Source organism: Falco biarmicus, chromosome 1 (genome assembly GCF_023638135.1).
Source record: "Falco biarmicus isolate bFalBia1 chromosome 1, bFalBia1.pri, whole genome shotgun sequence".
NCBI lineage: Eukaryota > Metazoa > Chordata > Aves > Falconiformes > Falconidae > Falco > Falco biarmicus.
In genome coordinates, this window is record NC_079288.1 from 44,456,157 (window position 1) to 44,475,449 (window position 19,293).

A 19,293-nucleotide genomic window follows, 5' to 3' on the forward strand; every position below is an offset into this window, starting at 1 on the left:
CTGTATTAAATTTAACTAATTTGGGAAAGAAACTGGATGTCACTGAATGACTTGAGTTAACACACAGCTGCAGTTTAAAAGACAAAAAGCCAGAAAGGGGGAAAAGCACATGATTCCTACAAGAGGGAATATCACAGGCGGCATTACAATGAAGGCGTGTACCTAAATCAGCATTCAGGGGCGATGGGAGCTGGCGTGTCGCCTTTTCCCTAAGGTACAGGAAGTTTTATCTTGAAATTACTGCGAGTCGTGAAAGCCTGTATCCTGCAAGGGATTTTCGCAGACTTAACTTGGGGTACGGGGTGCCAACACGGCGGTAGAAAAGTTCTAGCGGCTTCCACCCCCACCTGGAGGTGCCGGCGGCACGGCGCGGCTCTGGCGGGGCTACGAGGGGCGCGACGAGGGCGGCCCGTGCGACCGGTCCCGCTGCCGTGGCGGCGGCGGAGATGGAGGGTCGAGGCCGAGGCCGAGGCCAAGCACCGCCCGGCGGGGCTCACCTCGGGACAGGGCGCTCCGGCGGAGGTCGCGGCTCGCGCCGCCCGCCCGCGGGCCGTTAGCCTCGGCGCAGCGTCGCCGCCGGCAGCGCGCGGAGCGGCACGGGGGCGGGGCGGGGCGGGGCGAAGGGCGGGCGGAGCGCGCGGCGCGGAGCGGCCGGCTGCAGACGGCGGCGCGTGCGGGGAGGGAGCGGCCCGCGGCCAGGAGCGGGGTTGGGGGGCTTGCAGCAAAGGTGAGGGGCTGGGCAGCCTCCCTTTTCCCTGACCCCCGTGCCCCTTGCCCGAGGGGCCCGCTGCAGGCGGTTGTCCCGGGCCCCTGTCGGCAGCCCCCGGCTGGGGTTCGGCGCTGCTGTGGGTGACCCCCTTCTCCGTCTCTTCTCTCGCCCAGATGCTCAAGGTAGCAGCCTTCGTGTGCGTGTGCGCGGCAGCCTGGTGCAGCCCGGCGCTGGCGGCGGCGGCTGGGGGCAGGCCGGACAGCGGCAATTTTATGGACGATAAACAATGGCTCACGACCATCTCCCAGTACGACAAGGAGGTCGGGCAGTGGAACAAATTCCGAGACGTAAGTTCAACCTTTCCACGCCGCCGGCCGGCAGCCGCGCCCGGCCCGCTCCCGTGGCGGCTGGCGGGTTGGTGCCGCTCGCGGAGGGCACCCTTGCGGGCAGCCGGTGCTGGAGTGCAGCCTCAGCTTCCCGCCCCCCCCCTCGCCCCTTCTCCCTGAATTTTAATTCGTATTTTAATTCCCGGCGGCGCCTCGCCGGGAGGAGGGAGGTCTCACCGGGCAGCTCCTGGTGCGCTGCCGCCGCTGAGCGGCGGGGACCGACCGGCTCGCACCCCTAGTGCCCAGCGAGCCGGGCCGCGGGAGCCGCTTCCCGCCCTGCGGGTCGCCAGCCGTTACGAGGGGGCGGTTGGCGGAGGGGGAGTTGCGGTTGTCCTCCTCACCCCCCGCCCCGCCCTGGCTCCCCGCCCTGCAGCGGGAGCGGCGGTGGCTGCGGGAAGGGCTGCGGTGGGGGCGCGCCGCGGCCGCTGGGCTCCCCTCCCCGCCGGAGCGGGGCGAGGCGGGCCCGGGGCGGGGGGCAGGGGGCTCGGCCGGCGCCGCTGTGCAAGCGCCGCCCGGGGCAGGGCCCTTGCCACCTGGGAGCGTGCGCCGGGCGAGGCCGCCCGCTCTCACCTTGCCGATGTCGGAGGTGCGGGGAGGGCGGGCTGGGGGGCGAGGGGGCGGCGGGCACGGCCTGGGGGCGGCGGGAGACAGGGGGGCTGTGGGCACGGCCCGGGGGCGGCGGGGGACAGGGAGGCAGCGGGCACGGCCCGGGGGCGGAGGGGGCCAGTCCGCCCAGCGAGGCGGCGAGTTGTGCCGGCGGTGCGGCCGGGCTGCCGCGCACCGGGTGCGTGAGCGCCAGCGCCGGCCTGACCCGAATCTCGTCAGTTACGAAACCTGCTGCTGTGAGGTGGCTCTCGTGCTCCGGAGTGCCGTGCTTTTGCACTTGGTTTGTGCTCTGTCGCAAGTTGAGTGAAACCCAATCGATTTAAAAAAGTCTTTCACATTTTATTCAACGAAAAGCATTTTCCTTGCCATTGCAATGTGTTGCATTTTTTAGTGTTGCTTTTAAAAATCGGAGTTCTAAGCATGCGAAACAATTTTCTATTTAGCTTTATTATATTGCTTACTGGATTTCTTTGATTTGGTGTAAAGCATTTATTTGGTTTGTAACTTCCAAGTCAACAGGTTTCTTGTGCTGCAGCTTGCTAGAGACCATGGTTTGCTATGGCAAACTGAAGTAAAAATCTCCAGTGTTTTGAGAGCCGTAGTGTACCTGTGATGCATGTATTTTCTAACTTCATGTATATGTTGTTTGTTGGATGCAGACTTGGCTATTTATGTTAAGCAACTAGGAAAGAAGAGCTGCAGTTAGAGTTGCAGAGGAACTTATTTCCCCCTTAGTTTCTATTAAACAGCATAATTTAAGTGTTTGAGAACATTCAGATTAGTATGCGGATGTTTTTATTTGCTTTGAATATCTTAAAAATCTATGTTCATGTAAAAAAAAAAAACCAACTTTGTTTGAGGTACTGTACTTTGGGACCTGTGATTCTGAAAAAAAATAAATACACAGCACTGTATAAATGTTTTAGGATGAAAGGGTGCAGCTAGAAAACTCCAAAATAAGTACATCAGTTATGTTTTATAATTGGGCAAAGTCATATATGTAAGGACTACCCTGCAAGGCTGAAGAAGCTAAGTGCTCTCTAATGCCTGTCTCCTGGGTGTCCGCTGACATATACTGTAATGTTGGATATTAGCCAGATAATTTATTCTGTGACAAGTAGGTGTCCCCAAGGGTTTTAAGAGTGACTGCTTTGAGGAAGTACTGCATACTGATTTTTCCGAGGCAATTTATAAATATGATGGCTTATTTTTACACTGTTTAAGTTTTATAAAGCTGGTACCTCAGTGAGGAATGTGCTCGTATTTCTTGTGCAAAAAGCTTATATCCTATGGATTGGTACTTGATATGGAATATTTATGGATGGTCCTAATACTTTAGAAGGCACTCCTTTTAAAGTGTGAATGGTTTTCAGTAATTCATAAGATATAATTGTAAAAAAATAAAAATTATGAGTTAATCTACCTGCACAAGAATGCATTAGGAGATAAATATAACAAGGTGAATAAGTTTTGTTAACATCCTACAGTTTTATATAACGAGTAAATTTACTTGTATGACTGTAATTTGTTGGTTTTGAAATTGTGATTAGCAGTTTAATTAATTATTCAAACGTTGCCTGCTGTTAAGGAACAGCACAACTGCATTTTAAACATATGTATGGGTAAGTTGTCTTGTGGAGCTAAAATCAAAATAAAGGTATGCAAGACCTGTGTTTGTAACTTAATTCTCTGGTCAGAGAGTAGCATACTTTTTGCAGGCTTTAAATACCCTACAGATGTAAGGGTGAGATGGAATTCTGGTGTGAAAAGAAGTATTTAAAGGCTTAACTTAAGACTTAACTGACAGGACTGATTAATGTGCAAGATAATGACCCTGACTTCTGCCTCATTGGCTGTTTCTTAAGAGTTTTAGATCACAGAGAGGAAGAAGGTAGTCAGTCATTCAGAAAGGGAACCCTTACAAAACCTAATAAACCAGGATACGATATTTTATTAAAAAAAACAACCTGAAACAAACCTACACCCCCCCCCCCCCCCCCCCCCCCCAAAATCTAACTGGCTTAATGTCCTCTAAATTGTCAAATTCGTCAGTAAAGACTGTTATCAATGTGATAGTATTAGCTAAGATCTTTTCAGTACTTTGTACATGCAAAAATGTAACTGACTCCTCAGTTCTTTTGGAAGATCTTCATCGTTCTGACAAATCTGTTGAAAATAATGAAAAATACCTAGGCAAGAACTGTGCCTTAAAGTGGAACAGTGGGAAGCTAGGTGCTCTGTTAGAGACTATCCTCTCCCATCTTTTCCTTGTGTAAAAATTGAAAATGGGCTGTTCTTAAATAGGAGACTTCCCATCTTAAAGATGAGGGTGTGGGGGGAAGTGTATTCTTCATATGTCAATTACCAACTCTGTCAACTTGTATGTGTGAATCAAACATTCTGGGTTATCTACATGGATATGTTTACTTTTTGCCTGTAGTAGCTGGGGAGGAAGGGTTTTCAAGCCAGTCTTAGTGCTGCTGCAGTCCAGTTGCTGGGTAGCTGCAGCTCTTACGTCTGTCACTAAAATAAGTCTCAGGGTTGATGTGTGTGTTAAGGTTTTTCAAGCTGCTTGGTTAGCCTGCTTCAGCAGCCAGTGGTGTCACGCTCCTGGGATGTCCTAGCCCATGAGTACATATCCTTTATTTATTTCATGCTTGGGAACCGAGGTTCTTTAGTAGATACTAAATTAGGGGAATCTTCTTCATTCATATTTTATTATATTTATAGTGTTTTGTGCTAATGGTCTTGTCTACAATGGCTGCACCAGACATTTGATGAAGATCTATAAATAAACTGGAGCTTGTCTGAAATGAAGGTTATTCTTTTAAAAAAATTGGATAACAGCATTACATTTATACTTTCCTACTTAGAATATCCTAGATCTTATGTATCAAACCTGCATTCCTCATAATGCTGTAAATATGTGGAGAAAAAAAGAAAGGGAATAATTCTTTATTCTCTTTATGACTTGTTTTCAAATAATGATATTGGTTTTAATCCTAGAATGGAACATAATGGCTTTGTTATTTATAATCACTTTGCCTTTTTATGTGGTCTTTACAGCCAGTTGTACAAAATTTCACAAAACTGTCTGTTGTATTGTTATCTGAAAACCTTTCAGAAACTTAAGTTTTATTTTGTAAAATTCCATGAAGCAGCATTCTTTGGAGTAACTCATTTTAGTTATTGACGTTTGCAAATTGTGTCCTGTCCATTTGTGTTCATTAAAAGGACACTATAATAAATGTATTTTATATGGTAAATTTTACTTGCTGCTTGAGGAGAGTTATTTATGACTGAACTTGCTTGTTCGTGACTTTTACTTGTTCTTTTCAAAGAATTCTTAATTTAAGCAATTCCTGAGCAAACTTAAGATGCATCAGGAACTTCGTAGTGGAAAATACTTGCAGTACTATATAAATAAACTCTGCACGATTCAACTATGGCATAGCATTGTTATGAAATGATATGGTCAGTTGATCAGTGTCAACAGTTGCATCATATCACAGTGTTACCATCATCCTACCATATTAATAAAGTTGTCAAAGGTAAACAAGGTAGAACAAAAATCAAGCAAAGATCTTAAAACCTATCAGCTGTGAAGGGGGAGTTTGCACTGGTAATACCACTTTTTGCTGTGCTTCACTACGAAGTGTTTTCCCATTGACCATAAAGCGTACTGCTTTCTAAAACATTTGGCAAGTTTGGGCCGCTTATGTTGGCCTCCCAAATGAGTCTTTTGGAGATACTTGAAGAATGTGTGTTTTCAACATTAGTGAAATCTAAATCTCTGTGTTTGGAAAGGAGATGAATCAAATACTAGGTCTCCATACCAATTTAATATTTGCCAATATTAGTAATTCTCTTGTCTGTTTGGAGGTTTAAGGCTTCTCAAAAACAAGCACCTCCCTGCACCGCTGCTAAACTCTCCACCAACTGTACACCTGGTGTTTCTTTACTGTTGTGAGCAGAACACCTCTGTCCAGCTGTATATCTACACAACTGCATCTCTGTACAACTAAGAGGAAGCCAAAGGCTGTTTTAAAAAGGATTAGTCATCACAAGTTTTTTGCACTTTATTGTGTTGTCACCATGTAAATATTTGGAAAGTTATTGTGTTTCCAGAATCAAGTGCTGATAACCTTATTTGAGGAGGAGAAGGACTTCTGTTCAACAATTTTTTTGCACTGGGCTAGAATCCCTTCTAGGTTATGGAAGATCGTGAATGTACTTGAGAGGAGGTCAGTATTTAGGATTGAATAGTACAGCACTCGTCAGTCTTTTTGCACTAATGTGAACTCATCAGCTGTGAAAATAGGTCCGGTAGGCTTATTTGCCCAGTACCTCTTATGGTTCAGGGTAAATAAACCATATCTCTTTTCTTATTAGTGGCTAGGGCAGCTCTTTTACTGCATACATGATGTTGTGATAGAAAGTTATAATTACAGTATCAGGAAAAAAAAGAAATTACAGAACAGGAAGTATGAACTTCATCATTACGTTGTCCTAGGCCTAAGTTAAAGCAAGAATTTGCTAATAAGTTAAAGTTATTTTTTCAGTTAGGGCATTGAATTTGTTTTCCACATGCCAGTTTGTTACTTGAAGCTTGTTACTGGCTAGTCTAAAGTGATACCAGTCTTTCAGTCTTTCTCTCTCCTTTTTTTTTTTTTTTAATAATTACTTATTTTGTACGATCTTAGTTTTATTAATATGGTGAAGGAAGAAAAATTTTGAAAGCTAGGAGATCTGGCAGAAAGTATGAGTATTTTGTACCTACACCTATAGTTAATGCTTTTGAAATGAAAATAATAAATACTTAACCACTGTCTTTTGAACTGTGAAATGCAGGAAAATGTTTGGAATTTGAGTTGATTTTAATTAAGGAAATTTAAGCAGTTGTTTGTTCAGCACTTCTAGACTGAACATGGCAAATTATAATGGGAAGGTGTAATGGAAAGCTTAAGTTTTAATTTCTCTATTGTAGAAAAAGGCTTCTGTTTTTTGAATGTATGCTTCTAGTTTGTTCTGAAGTATGGATTCCTTTTTTCTTTCACCTGATTACTTTTCCTCTGGTCTGTTTTTGTTGCTTGTTTCTAGTGACTAGTATTTTTTTTGTCTGTAAAGGTGGAGTCTACTAATCTCAAACTATTGTTAACATTGAACTCTTAACTGTCTCTTGGAAGGCATTAGCTTGGAAGCTCTATATAGCTAATGTTTAGGATTTAAGTAGACTGTAATGTGCTTTTCCTTAGATTGCCCTCGTAATCTAAAGTAAAGCTGATAACATTGTTTCATCTTATCTTTATCTCCTTTCTCTGAAGAATAATCTTTATTTGCGGTACGTTGTTTAATGGATATGGATACCCAGTCTTCTCTTGTCTTACCATTAAATCTTATTGGGATTGACTCTAGCCATCTGTGCTTATTATAGTGTAGTATAAATAGCTTTGTAATGCACTAGTAGATGGTAGCAGGAACAGAAAATGCAATAGGCTGTCAGGTTTATACAATCAGAAGGGAAAGGTCTAGAGGAGGGGGAATATTCTGAAAGGAAGCTGAATGTAGAAAACGATGGAATATGAGCATATTACAATACCTGTGTTTCTAGACTAACACCATCAATTCTTTCTTTTCACCTCCTCCAGCTCTGTTACTTCATAATCATTGAAGCATTTGAAGTAACTAGATACAGAAAGGAGAAATAATAGCTTGGCTTCATATGTTTGCAAGTGTTGGCCAGTTTTCAAGTGTAAGTCTTCCCTTTAAATAGGTACTTAAGTTTAAATAGTTGTTTCTGTGTTTTCCCATGTCATGTCATGTTCCCTTGCCCCATCCCAACATATGCTGAACAAAATAAAACCTTTGAACAGGTGGTTATTTTTTTGGTACCTAGGTTTAGAGTGTCTCTGAAGTTTTCAAACGTAGGGAAAGTTTTATTATAATCAAGGTATTTCTATCTTTTTTCCTATCAGTACAGGAGAAGTACCTGTTAGTAAAACGGCTTCAGTTTTGCTGTGTGAATATTTTTCTAATGTAGACCTTCTTAAAAGTTGTGACAATGTGTATTTCTCTTAATTTGACATATTTGAGTATATTAGTAACCACAGATGAACAGCTTATTTTTCTGCATCAGGTGGTAAGTCTTTGGCTGTGCTCAGTGCTGAAAATCTGCCTTGTTTGCCTTAGAAACAAATATGGAGGCAATGGTAGTAAATGCTATATTGTATTAAAAATTCATGTAACTTTCATATTTTTGAAGTTTAATTTCTGAAAGAGAGAAGCTTGTGGCTAGTAGTACTAGCGTTCAAAGCTTCACTGGGCATTCTTACCTAATGTGAATGATCTGTAGTTATTTGTTAGATTCCTCCCCCCCGACCCCCCAATGATTTGTCACTTTTGCTTTCCTATGTCATCTCATTTCACACTGAGAGATTACAGTAGTGAAGATTACTGTTGGAATTAATGATTTGCTGAAGAAAGGTGGTGCAGTTTAAGGTAGCAACCTTGGACAGGACACAAGGAGTACTGGTATGAAATGATAACCCATGACAAAGTTAATGAGGATGTGATTTCAGTGCTCTGTTACTATCTTCACAAGTGGCTGCTTTAAGAGAACACAGTAAGAGAATAGGTTTAAAAGATGTAAATCATCCAGACTTCTTAGCATTTTGCCACTTCCAGAGAGTATTATCTTAATATTTTGTTATTAAAGACTAACCAGTGCTTGACATCTTTCTGCAGAGAATTCATGTGAACTAGTTTTTTATTTTCTCAAGTGATATGTAATCCTCAAAGGAGATTGTCAGTTCGCAGCTTGTTCGGCATCTCTAAAAAAGTCTGCAAGTCATCAAGTAATTTCATGTAGTGCATTTACACTAGGGCCTGCATACAGCTGAAAACAAACTCCTTTGACATTTTTGAGCTTGCATCGATGATGAAACTCATTCCAGTTATGTGCAGCATAGCAATGAGAAGTACAGAACTTACTCCTCAATACAGGCTTCTGAGTATGGAAAAAGCTGTTAAAATGCAGATCGATTTATTAAAACAATGGGAAGTTATTAATATTAAGACTGTGGCATATATATATAATGATGTATGTATCTGTAAGGATTTGATGGTGGTTGTAATGGGAACTGAAACATCACTTTAGTAGAAAACCCCCAAAATGATTTTTTTAAGCAGAATCAGTTGTTGATACGTAAAGCAGCAATACCAGGAAGCCATTGCATAAAGTGCCCTCCTAGCCTTTTGCAGAAGAAAAAGTTAACCAGTTTGGTCAGATTTAGTAAGCCCGTGTGAAACTGACAACTCTTTGTATTCATAACGTTTAGAGCCAAAATAGACCACTGGATTTGGTAATATGCTTACCTGTATATAGCGGCTCATTAACTTTCATCCTGACAGATTTTATTAAACCCAAAAGTTCTAGTTGGGCAAAAGCATTTTTGGGAGGCTGTACTGTGTGCTACTGGCACAGATTAAGATAAATATTTGATCTCTAAAGGCCTGCAGTGTGAGGGAATTAACTGCAGTACTCCTGGATGATCTAGGCAGTAAATCTGTGGTGTTTTGCAGAAGAATAAGGAAGAATACCATTTAAGTTCATACTAATCTATGAGTGTTTCATTCTTTGGCCCAAATATGACAGTAACTAGGATTGGTGCTTGATTAATCTTCTGATACTAATTTGCTGTTTAAAAGGAATTCTATTCTGACACCTTCATAACTTTTTCTTGTGTGTATTGTTAGTAATTGTGGTCAATTACTTTTACACAAAATATCACAAATTATGTTGGAATACAAGCCAGTTCAAATCCTAAGAAAGGTGGAGAAATAGCTTCCGAATTTCCATTAAGATATTCACAGAGATACATATTTGATGTCTTAATCTGGAGTGTAAATGTTTAAATGTACCGAGGATTGGGTAGGCAGTCTTGTTTCCAACACCCAGGAATGAAAAGCATGAACCTACTGAGTTCTTAATGTTCATAAATTCCAAAGCCGGGAAAGGGCTATCAGGTTGCGCAGTGTACTGCAAATAATGTGCAATATTTCTTACATGAACTGGATTAAAGCACACTAAGTGCATATCTTATTGTTCTAAATATCAATAAAGATAACATTTCTTTCCTAAACTGTTAAGCTGTATAATTTTTCATCCCTGTGAATAGTTTATTTTAGAGTTGCATGTATCTAACTGTAATTAGGAATTCTTGGTAGGCAGTTACAAGGTCCTGTTTTGGTGAACTCTGGTACTTGGGGCATGAATGCACAGAATTTCTTTACACTAATAAAGAAAATACTCAGTTATGTTAGGAAAACAGGCAGTTGGTTCCACCTGCGATGTGATATTCACGGTCTCCTTAAAAGAAAATATCCTCTCAAAGAATGCAGGGATGTATGGCCAGAACTGCATTGGAGTTACTCTAAGGACACCTTAACGAAGTAAGGTGTAACAGGATGATGAATCATGGGATTTTGCTCTTGAGATCTGCCTGTGTAGTCTCATAAAGACGGAGGAGGGAGCATATGCAGAAGTAGAGTTAACTATGTAGTTTTGTACTGTAGTTTAATATAAACGTATAAAACCTCAAAGCATTTAAGTGTTCTTCACTGGGACTGAATGTGTATTTATAAACTGGATTCTACACAGCCTTAATCTCCAGGAACCTCTGTTGCCTGGTTTTGACAAAAGCTACCATAGCTTTCTGGCTTTGCTTACTTCTTACATATGTTGAATTTTTTCCCCAGAAGGTTTTAAAATACTAATGTTATGGAGTATTTGATGTTCAGCATATTGAAAAGTCGAGCTCTTGTGTGTTTTATAATAAATATACATGCATCTCGCATGCCTGCGTGAGCGCATGCACACGCGTGCACAGACTAACTGGTATCTCAGATCAATAACAGTTTATAAGAGCTTTTATTCTGTCTATCCCTCATTCCAGGGAGCAAAATACCTCACAGAATATTAGAAGTATTTCATAGGTCCAACTTCATCATGTCTGCAGATCTTACCTTAACCACCAGATTTTGATATCCCATTGATTGTAGATTGTTTTTGGATATATATACTGAGTGACATGGTTTTAACAACGTTTGTGATGTGCAGAATAAAAGAATTCTGGATTCATGTCTCAAATACACTAGGTAGTTGTTGACAACAGTTTCATTTTATTGGCTGGAAGAAATACCTGATTTTTTACATGCATTTAGGTATCACATAAGAACAAGACAGGTATTGCTACAAAGGTCTGGAGAATTTTAAGAACATATGTAGAACTCCAGTTTTCTCAAGTAAGGTAGAAGATATCAAAAATATTTTAATAAAATTCATGAAATTATTCTGTGAAGTGAAACTGAGGTTAGAATCTAACAGTGCTTATCTGATTGTAAAATGTGATGGTGTCTTACACTCCATTTAAAAAAAAAAAAAGTCTTGTCAAACTGATTTCGCTTTAGTTCAGAGTAAGGGAATCTTTAGATTTTTTTTTTTACGAAGAGTTGGACTGTGTCTCTGCAGCTCAGTTTGAGTGTAGTTGGATTATTTAAAAGCATGAATGTCAAGAAACTTTTTTCTTAAAATGTTGGAAGTTGCTGTCAAACATTATTAATAAGCTGAACTTTTCATTATTAATACATATCTGTATATATCTGTTTTTTTCACAGATATTTCTGCTTTAAAAACTTTATTCCAATGCAGATAAAGATATAGTAATTTGCATGTTTAATTCCCATATACACAGATTCTACTTTTGCTTGGTTTTGTCAGAAAGAAAATTGTTTACTGGATAAATGGATAAATGTACTAGTTGAAGCAAAAATTCCTATAGCTGTAAAATTATAAACATTATTTGTACATCTGATTAAAAATATATCAATGTTCAGCATTTACTTACACCACATTAAAACAAAATTAAGCTTGAAATTCAAGTAGATGTATTTTCAGATTTCACAACTGAATTTTTCAGTTGTTTTACTTAAGTAGCTTTAGCCAAACAGCTTGCTCATTAGAGCAAAAAACCTGCCAAGAGTAATCAAGCATAGGGATGAAACAAAAGACATTGTGATTTACCATTTTATGCTTGGTGTTTATCAAGAAAAGTGCCTGACTGAAGGAAAAAGAAGGAAAAAATAAAAAAAAAATCTGCTGAATTAATTGCCATGATAAAATTTGAAAAACCTCAGTGATGTGTAGCCAACTAACCCTGTAATGCCTGAATTGTTATAGGTATTCTTTCAAATATTCTGTTTTTAAGGAGTTTTGCTCGAAGTGAAGCGCTTCTGCTGAAGGTTTGGTTCCCCCTCCACCCCCCTTGTCAAACCCTTATTGTGGGTTTCAACTGGGATAATGTTGTATCAGACTGGTTCTCAATCCAGTTTGTGTGGAGTCTTTCCTTGTCTGAGTTCACTGAGAGTATAATATGCTCACCGATTTTGTGAGAGGTGAAGTAAATCTTTAATTATGTCAGTCTGCTTATTTATAACCATTACTTGAACATTAAGTCTACAAAACAGACTTCTGAATATGTTTTTCATCTTTGAAAAATGGAAAGAAAGCAAACCTGAACTGGAGAACAAACTAAGTCATTGATGCAATGGTAACTTCTTTTCATTAGAAAATCCTATCAAGTGTTCTAAAATAGAATACATATCAAGATGGTTGTGCAGTTTTGTTTTTTTATTTTATTTTTTCTTTATTATGTATAAGGGGATTCTTAATTCATTGTTACTTCTTGGAGCACAATGGAAACATGGTTTCTTTATTTCTTTTAAGCTACTGGATTTGATTGGAGATTTTATTTCTCATTCTAAATGAATTATTTTCCTGAGTAACTTGTTACTTGTTTTTTATTCTGCTCCCTCTGCTGCCCTCCCCCCTTGTGAGGTGAGGGTAGAAAACAATCTTTCAGTTTCACTGACCTGAATCAAAATATTTCATTTTGGTTAATTCATCTGAGAGGATTTCTGTTTGTGCATTTATCGTCTGTGTCTGATTAATTTGCTGCATTGCTTCATGGAGTTGTAGGTGGGTGCCTCTGTGCTGCCTTACATGCCAGGCTTCTACGATGAATTGCATATTGTATGATGCACTCTGCTTTCCCCTCCAGCTGAATCCCATGTTGCACTGTGCAAAACAGTGCAGAGATTCAATTAAATGGGAGGGTGGCAATTATTAAGTAGAAAGAAAGAAAATCAGACAAGCATGAAAAAGCTGTACAGTGCATACAAGACAATATTACTGAAGCAAGATTTTCATCGTTTATCAGAAAGGGCATTTATATACATAATAATACTATTAAAACCTAAAACTGAGTAACCTATTTTGTGAGACTTGTTAAAACATTTGCTTCATGCCATAGTTCTGTGGGAAATAAGAGTTTATGGTAAAGCTGATCGTTAGGATGGAGTTACCTAGTATTTGTTTCTTTTATCTGAAACAGGATTTTATTCCCCCCTCCCCTCCATCTGATGAGCAGATTGATCATCTAGTGTAGTAATTAGATGTCCAAAGTAAGGCACAAATCTGTAGGCAATGCTTTGTCTTGATTTTACAAGTATATGGTGTTTCTTTTTGTGTCAGAAATCTCACATGAGCAACTGCAGTGTACTAACAAACCAGGCATCTAGTGCAAATAAAAATCTGCTTTAAGTAAGATATATCATAGTAAAATTCATGGTAACTTTTTGAAGTGTGTAGTTTATTCTCAGTTCTTATTATGGTATATCCTGCTTACTACACTTGTCTTAAGAGTTCTGAAGTTCTGTTACACCTGTCTCAGTTTTTTCTTAGGAGGTTACTGGGTCACTTGACGTTTCCAATATTTGTATTTTTCCTCATCTTTATTCAGAAATCTGTTAAACTATTAATTACATCCCTCCTCTGCCTAGGCAACACAGAGATTGCATTGTATATGTTCAAATGTTTTCTTTAAACGCAAACATTTTACATGCCTTTTCTTTTATGAACTTCACCAGAAGAAACAAAATGAAAATCATATTGCTGTTAATGTCAACTATAGGGTTTTGCAGCATTTACATTCTTTGTGTGGAGGTTTCTTTGATACTGGTCATGCTGATAAACATTCTTGTCTATCTGACCTGTAGACCAGGTTGAAGTCTCCGGTCATTCCCATAAACATTTTGATGGCAGTGTCCTTGCTCAGAAACTCCAGACAAGAACCAGTAATTTTATGATGTCTTTACACCAGTTGAAATTATTTTTATGTATTTGGTATGAAGGAGCTGGAAAACAAGGGGTGAAGAAATAACCTCTTTCTCTTTCAGCCTGGATCTAGATATTTAAGATCTATTCTGTATTAATCAGTTAAATATATGAAACTACAAACTCTGAAACTGAAGGCCTACAGCACCAACTGTTGAACACTTTGGGTGTGGTTTTAGTAGATATGTAACTCCCTGCCCTCTTTGAACACAGGTTAATAGAAAGCTGCTTAGATAAGAAGTTCTATTTCTGATATAACACAACTATATTAATGTGACAAAACGTGAGTATCAATTCATACCAGAATTCCAGATCTTATCATCACTTACCCCATGAATTTTGAAGAATTTTTTATTGTCTGCTTGAGATTTAAACTTTGAGTGAGAGTTCAGGAGTTGGAGTGTTTTTGTCCTTTCTGACAGTAGACTGAATCTGTAAGTCTTCCTTGTTGCCTACTGTGAGGTTAAGTTTCTTAAAGAAGGATTTGAATGAATGGTGTGCTTGCTTAAGTTAATTACTTATAACAAAAATAGGTTTTATTTATGTGTGTTTTCTGTGGAATTTGATTAGGGATTAGATTAACACTTTCTGCTTCTCAAAACAGTTACTGTTGAATGTTTCTGCCTTTCACTTAGGAGTTACAATGTGCCTAACTTCTATTACAGACCAAAGCAATTTGGCAGGGAAAACATCCTGAAGGTAGTGTGGCTTGTTCACTGGGAAAAAGGTTTAATAAACGATCTAGTTATATGCAATTAAGAGGTTGTTAAAGGCTTCACTCCAATGGCATGGAATTAGTTAAGGACCTGATACTGTAATTTAGCTGTGCATTGCTGTTTTTTTGGCTTGAGCCCTTAGGAACAAGTAGTTGCGATGACTAGTTCGTGATGACTGGCTGGTATCTCTGCTGCCAAGTAGATTTCTGGGACGGGAGAATCTTGAAATCTTCAAATACTCTGTATTAGGTTTCTGAGAAAAGTTAGAGGAAAATATGTGAAATCTTAGGGAGCAACAGGATATTGTAAGCATTTCATTTGTTAAATATATAGAATTATCCCACCCTAGTAACCTTTGCTTTAAAATTTAAAATAGGTAACACAGATAGGAAAGAATTATTCCATGTTGTCCTCTGATTTACTGTTTCTCTCCTAGTCCATATTCAGTTTGTTGTTTCCTCTCCCTTTCTTACACATAGCAATTAAATTGGTACTCGGGGGAAAAAGCTTAAGAATACTTTAGAGGGTTCTTAAAAATCATGGTTTTATGATGACATGAAAAGACAGAGTATTGTTTCATGATTTCTTGTTGTGACAACGGAACAGCAAAATTTGTGAGAATGTACTTATCCAAAGGCACCTGGGTACTCAGAGTTCTTATCCATTGGTGTCTAGTTACCCTAGCGAGATGACTTGCTATATGTACTTATATGGAGAAGTGGAATTTATCTGATTCTTTTATCTATATTCTAGTTTATTTCTAGGAGTCTGTCTTTACTGCACTAGAAAAATAACTTGCTTGTTTCCTATAAATTCTTAGGAATGTGACAAAAACAAGACTGAGTGCCAAGTCTTAGTTTTCACGATGATCATTAATGTTTGAAAACACAAGTTTATTGCACCCTTAACTATGAGTGGTGAGATGGTCTGATAGACTGTTCTGTTAATACAGCATTTAAACATAAAGATTCATTTTTAGTCCAGTGCCATTGATCAATATGACTGACATCAATCTTAGAGGGGTTCTGATGCTGGGTTTCTAAGTTAAACTGAACTGACTGCTTAGTTACTTGCTGCTGGGATTGTAGTTATTTCGATATGATAAATTTGAATTTCTCATGGCCTGAGTGCTCTGTGCTCTCTTATCCAGGAAAGGGTTTAGGCCTGTGGTGTAATGTAGGCCTGAGGAGTAGGCTTACTTTGAAATCACATGCTACGTTTTGATTAAGTGAGACTGCTAGTTTGTGTTAAGATCACTCCTGTCTGGGCAGTTTCTTTTTCTGCTGTTCATGCCAATAGTTTTTTTTTAATTGATATAATTGTTGAGTTTGCTTTTGGTATAGATAATGCTGTTGTTGTTGGGCCCCATAAAGTTTTTTAATAAAATGACCTTAGTTTAAAATACATGACATTTCCAGGGAAAAAAGTTTTGGGCACTGTCTACCAGTGGGAAAGTTGTATGAGAATTTGTGACTCACTGTATATCTTACTGGAGAAACACATGCCACAGTGTTATTAGGAGCTTTGTTCCTTTGCTGAACACTTTCTTGTAAGACCTCGATTGTGAAATCTGAAATTGAAAGCAAGGGTGACGGTAATACTGCAGAGGCTACCAGGGATGAAACTTTTGGTTTTCCTGCTGCTAATTTGAGGTTTTTGTTGCTTTTCCCTAAGTTTAGAAGGTATTTTTTCCTTACAAAGGCTCTTCTATTATGTCTTTTACTAACTACCAAAAATGAATTTTGGTGCCACTACCATTTAAAGTAAGGTATATAAAGTTTTGAAACTTTTTTCTATGTTGACTAAAGTCCCATGTTTAAAAAATCAGATAAAAAGTGTACCTCTTGATTTGGCTAATAATTATTAGACCTCTCTGGACCATGTAATGACTTAATTTATTAAGTTCAGAAAGAAGTAATGTGGAGAGTGAAATAATCTATGCCTTACATTCCTTTAAATATTAAAATTGGAGGAATTTGGTTGGATTATTCGTATTTTGTTTGATAAATTTCTTAGAGTAAAACAGAAATCTCTCTCTGCTAAGTTTAGAGCAGAAAGAAAACAAAAGTTGCAGGCTGTGGTGGTCAAACAAGCTGTGCCATTTTATTTTGGTGGGAGAAAAGATGGATATGTTGCTCTGCTCTACCGGTGTAATTAATGCTACTATTATGATGTGATCTACATGATTTTTGAATCCACTTTTCTGAGACCAGCTTCTTTTTCCTATCATTTATAAGAAATGTTTGCATTTTTTCTTTTGACATTAACAGATGTTTCTCTTGGAAAACCAACAAATTTTATCCATGTTAGTTGCATGGGAAATTAGATGTTTAATTTAATGGAACCAACACCAGTGTTCAGAATTAAGTTTTTTATTCTGATCCTGAGACGACTTATGTTTTTATGTACTACCTGGAGTTTGTGTGTCTGTGTGTAGTATTTTTTGCTGTATAAAACAATCTCGGCACAAGATTACTTTTGCCACTTCAGAAAGTAAAATTGTACTGCTTTGGAAAGATTAATTGTAGCACCAGTTTCTTTGACAGCCCAGTTCATGTTTTAACACAAAAAAAGGAAATACTATAAACTATCAAACCACTTGAAATGTAGTGACTGAATTTTTGGGTTATTTTATTAGATAATGGTAATATAGCCGCTTTTGTGGACCAGTGAAACTTGCAAACTTACTCTAAATTAATTTTCTCATTGCTATGCAATATAAGAATCCAAATCAGAGAATTGGTGGAAGGATCTGCTGTGCCAGGAGCAAATAATACTGGTGGCAGTTAATATCAGATCAAGTGTGTAGAAACCTGTAGATGAATGTCAAGATAATTATTTGCAGGTATGACTATCCTGAGTAAACACTGTTCTTCTCAGTATTTTAAACTTTATTAAAGAGTTTAAAGAAGCCCAAAGTCTTTTCAGTAGTTCACATAATTGAGACAGCTTTGAAATTTTGGTGTTTAGCAGTAAAGCTTAAAGGAAGAATATGTTACAATTTAAGATGTCACTCTGTCTGTGTAACTTCAGCTATGTATCCCATCTTTTTAGTGTACTTTTCTGTGCCTGAAAATTCTGTGACGTTACCTTTAATGTCTGGACACATCCCACCCACCCCTGCCAATGACCTACTGCTTCTAAAGTTAAACACTTCTGTAATACACAATTTGGCAGTTAGTTTATTTTGCACCCTGCCTTGCAAGACATAGATTTTATAAGCTTGCCTTATTTGTATACCTGCTTGTTCTTCTGTAAATGTGTATTTGTTGTAGATCTTTCAAAATAACTTACTGAAGAATAAGCAATGACTAATCAAGTCCAGCAGCGATCAATGGCATGACCTCAATAGTTTTTATCCTGAGGGAGCACTTATATGAAGTATAATGTAAATACTATGAATTGTGGGCCAGGTTTCCTTTACAACCAAATCCCACAGTTTTTGTGCTTTCATTACAGCTAGAGCTGCTACTCTGAAGACACTGTTCTGAACTACATTTGTATGTTTTTTGACTTTCCAGGGAGAGTTTTGTGTTGCTAAAAAATTGTTTCAGGTTCTGTAGGACTATTGATGAATCAGCAGAGGGTGAAGTAACTTTAAATTGAAGATGTCTAGAAAGCAGTTGGTTTTTAGATGGAAATAACTTCATGCAGTGGGATTTTTGTATAGTTTTTATTACAAAAAAACAATTTGGGCTTTTTTTGTGTGAAATCGGTTATTTTCATCAGATCTGATGACTTCCACTGAAATGTTTGAAAGTGTAAACACTCAATATGTTATCATTAATACTTTTTTTTGATGAAACAAAGTGACATTTATTTGAGAGACTTGGTATAGAAAGCTGCATGCTCAAAGACTTGTAGTATAAAGTGTTACACAACACCATCTAGAAAAAAATAATGACAAGATGTCCTGCTTTTATGTGAAAGCTTCTCATGGGTTGTGGTAAATTCAAGGTAGACCTCTGACCTAGGAATGAAAGTTATGTACACTATCAGACTATTGAAAAAATGCTGTAAAATGCATGATGAGAACTCTTGAATGAAAACTATATGTGTGGTGATATATTGCTCTTTACAGTGCAGTGGTATTATGCACTCCCAAACCTTACAGATTTTTAGCAATGCTAAAATTTATTTGTAGTCTATGCGTTTCTGGGCTTGTTTCTGTCAGTATGTATACTTCTTTCACTGCCCCCTGTATCACTGATGTAGTGTGGAATGCACACAACATGATACTGCAGTGTGGTTTCACAACAGGAATTATATTTCTTAATGGATTTTGGTGATTGACTATAGGTAGAGGTATATGTAGTTCTTACAGGTGTATTTAAAAAGACCTGCAACACCCAAACAACAAAATAACTGAAAAAGAAACAACTTACTGCATATAATTCAATTTTGTGGTTATTGAGTTAGTATTAATGAATTTGGTTGTCTGGTGAATAGTTTTAGCATACATATTCTAATTGAAGGGACAAAGTACCCTTAATATTTGCTTTCTGTTTTTAAGGAGTAATTTCATGTGCTTTACGTTTTTGTATACTTCCCCATTTGTTCTTATTGCTTTATTACCGCATTTATCATATTGTTGCATTTTGTGATTACTTTCATGTTGCTTTATTAGGTAACTAATGGAACAAA

At 38.6% G+C, this 19,293-nt stretch overlaps 1 protein-coding gene across 2 annotated transcripts in view; it reads left to right on the forward strand.

Moving 5' to 3' along the window:
- Window positions 1–631: 631 nt before the first annotated feature.
- SPOCK3 (SPARC (osteonectin), cwcv and kazal like domains proteoglycan 3) overlaps window positions 632–19,293 on the forward strand; it is a 213,573-nt gene continuing 194,911 nt past the window's right edge. For both annotated transcript variants that reach the window (XM_056326565.1, XM_056326566.1), the window contains exons 1-2: window positions 632–727; window positions 883–1,056. In XM_056326565.1, coding sequence (XP_056182540.1) covers window positions 883–1,056 — 174 coding nt within the window. In that variant the 5' untranslated portion in view covers window positions 632–727. The remainder of the gene's footprint in view (window positions 728–882; window positions 1,057–19,293) is intronic.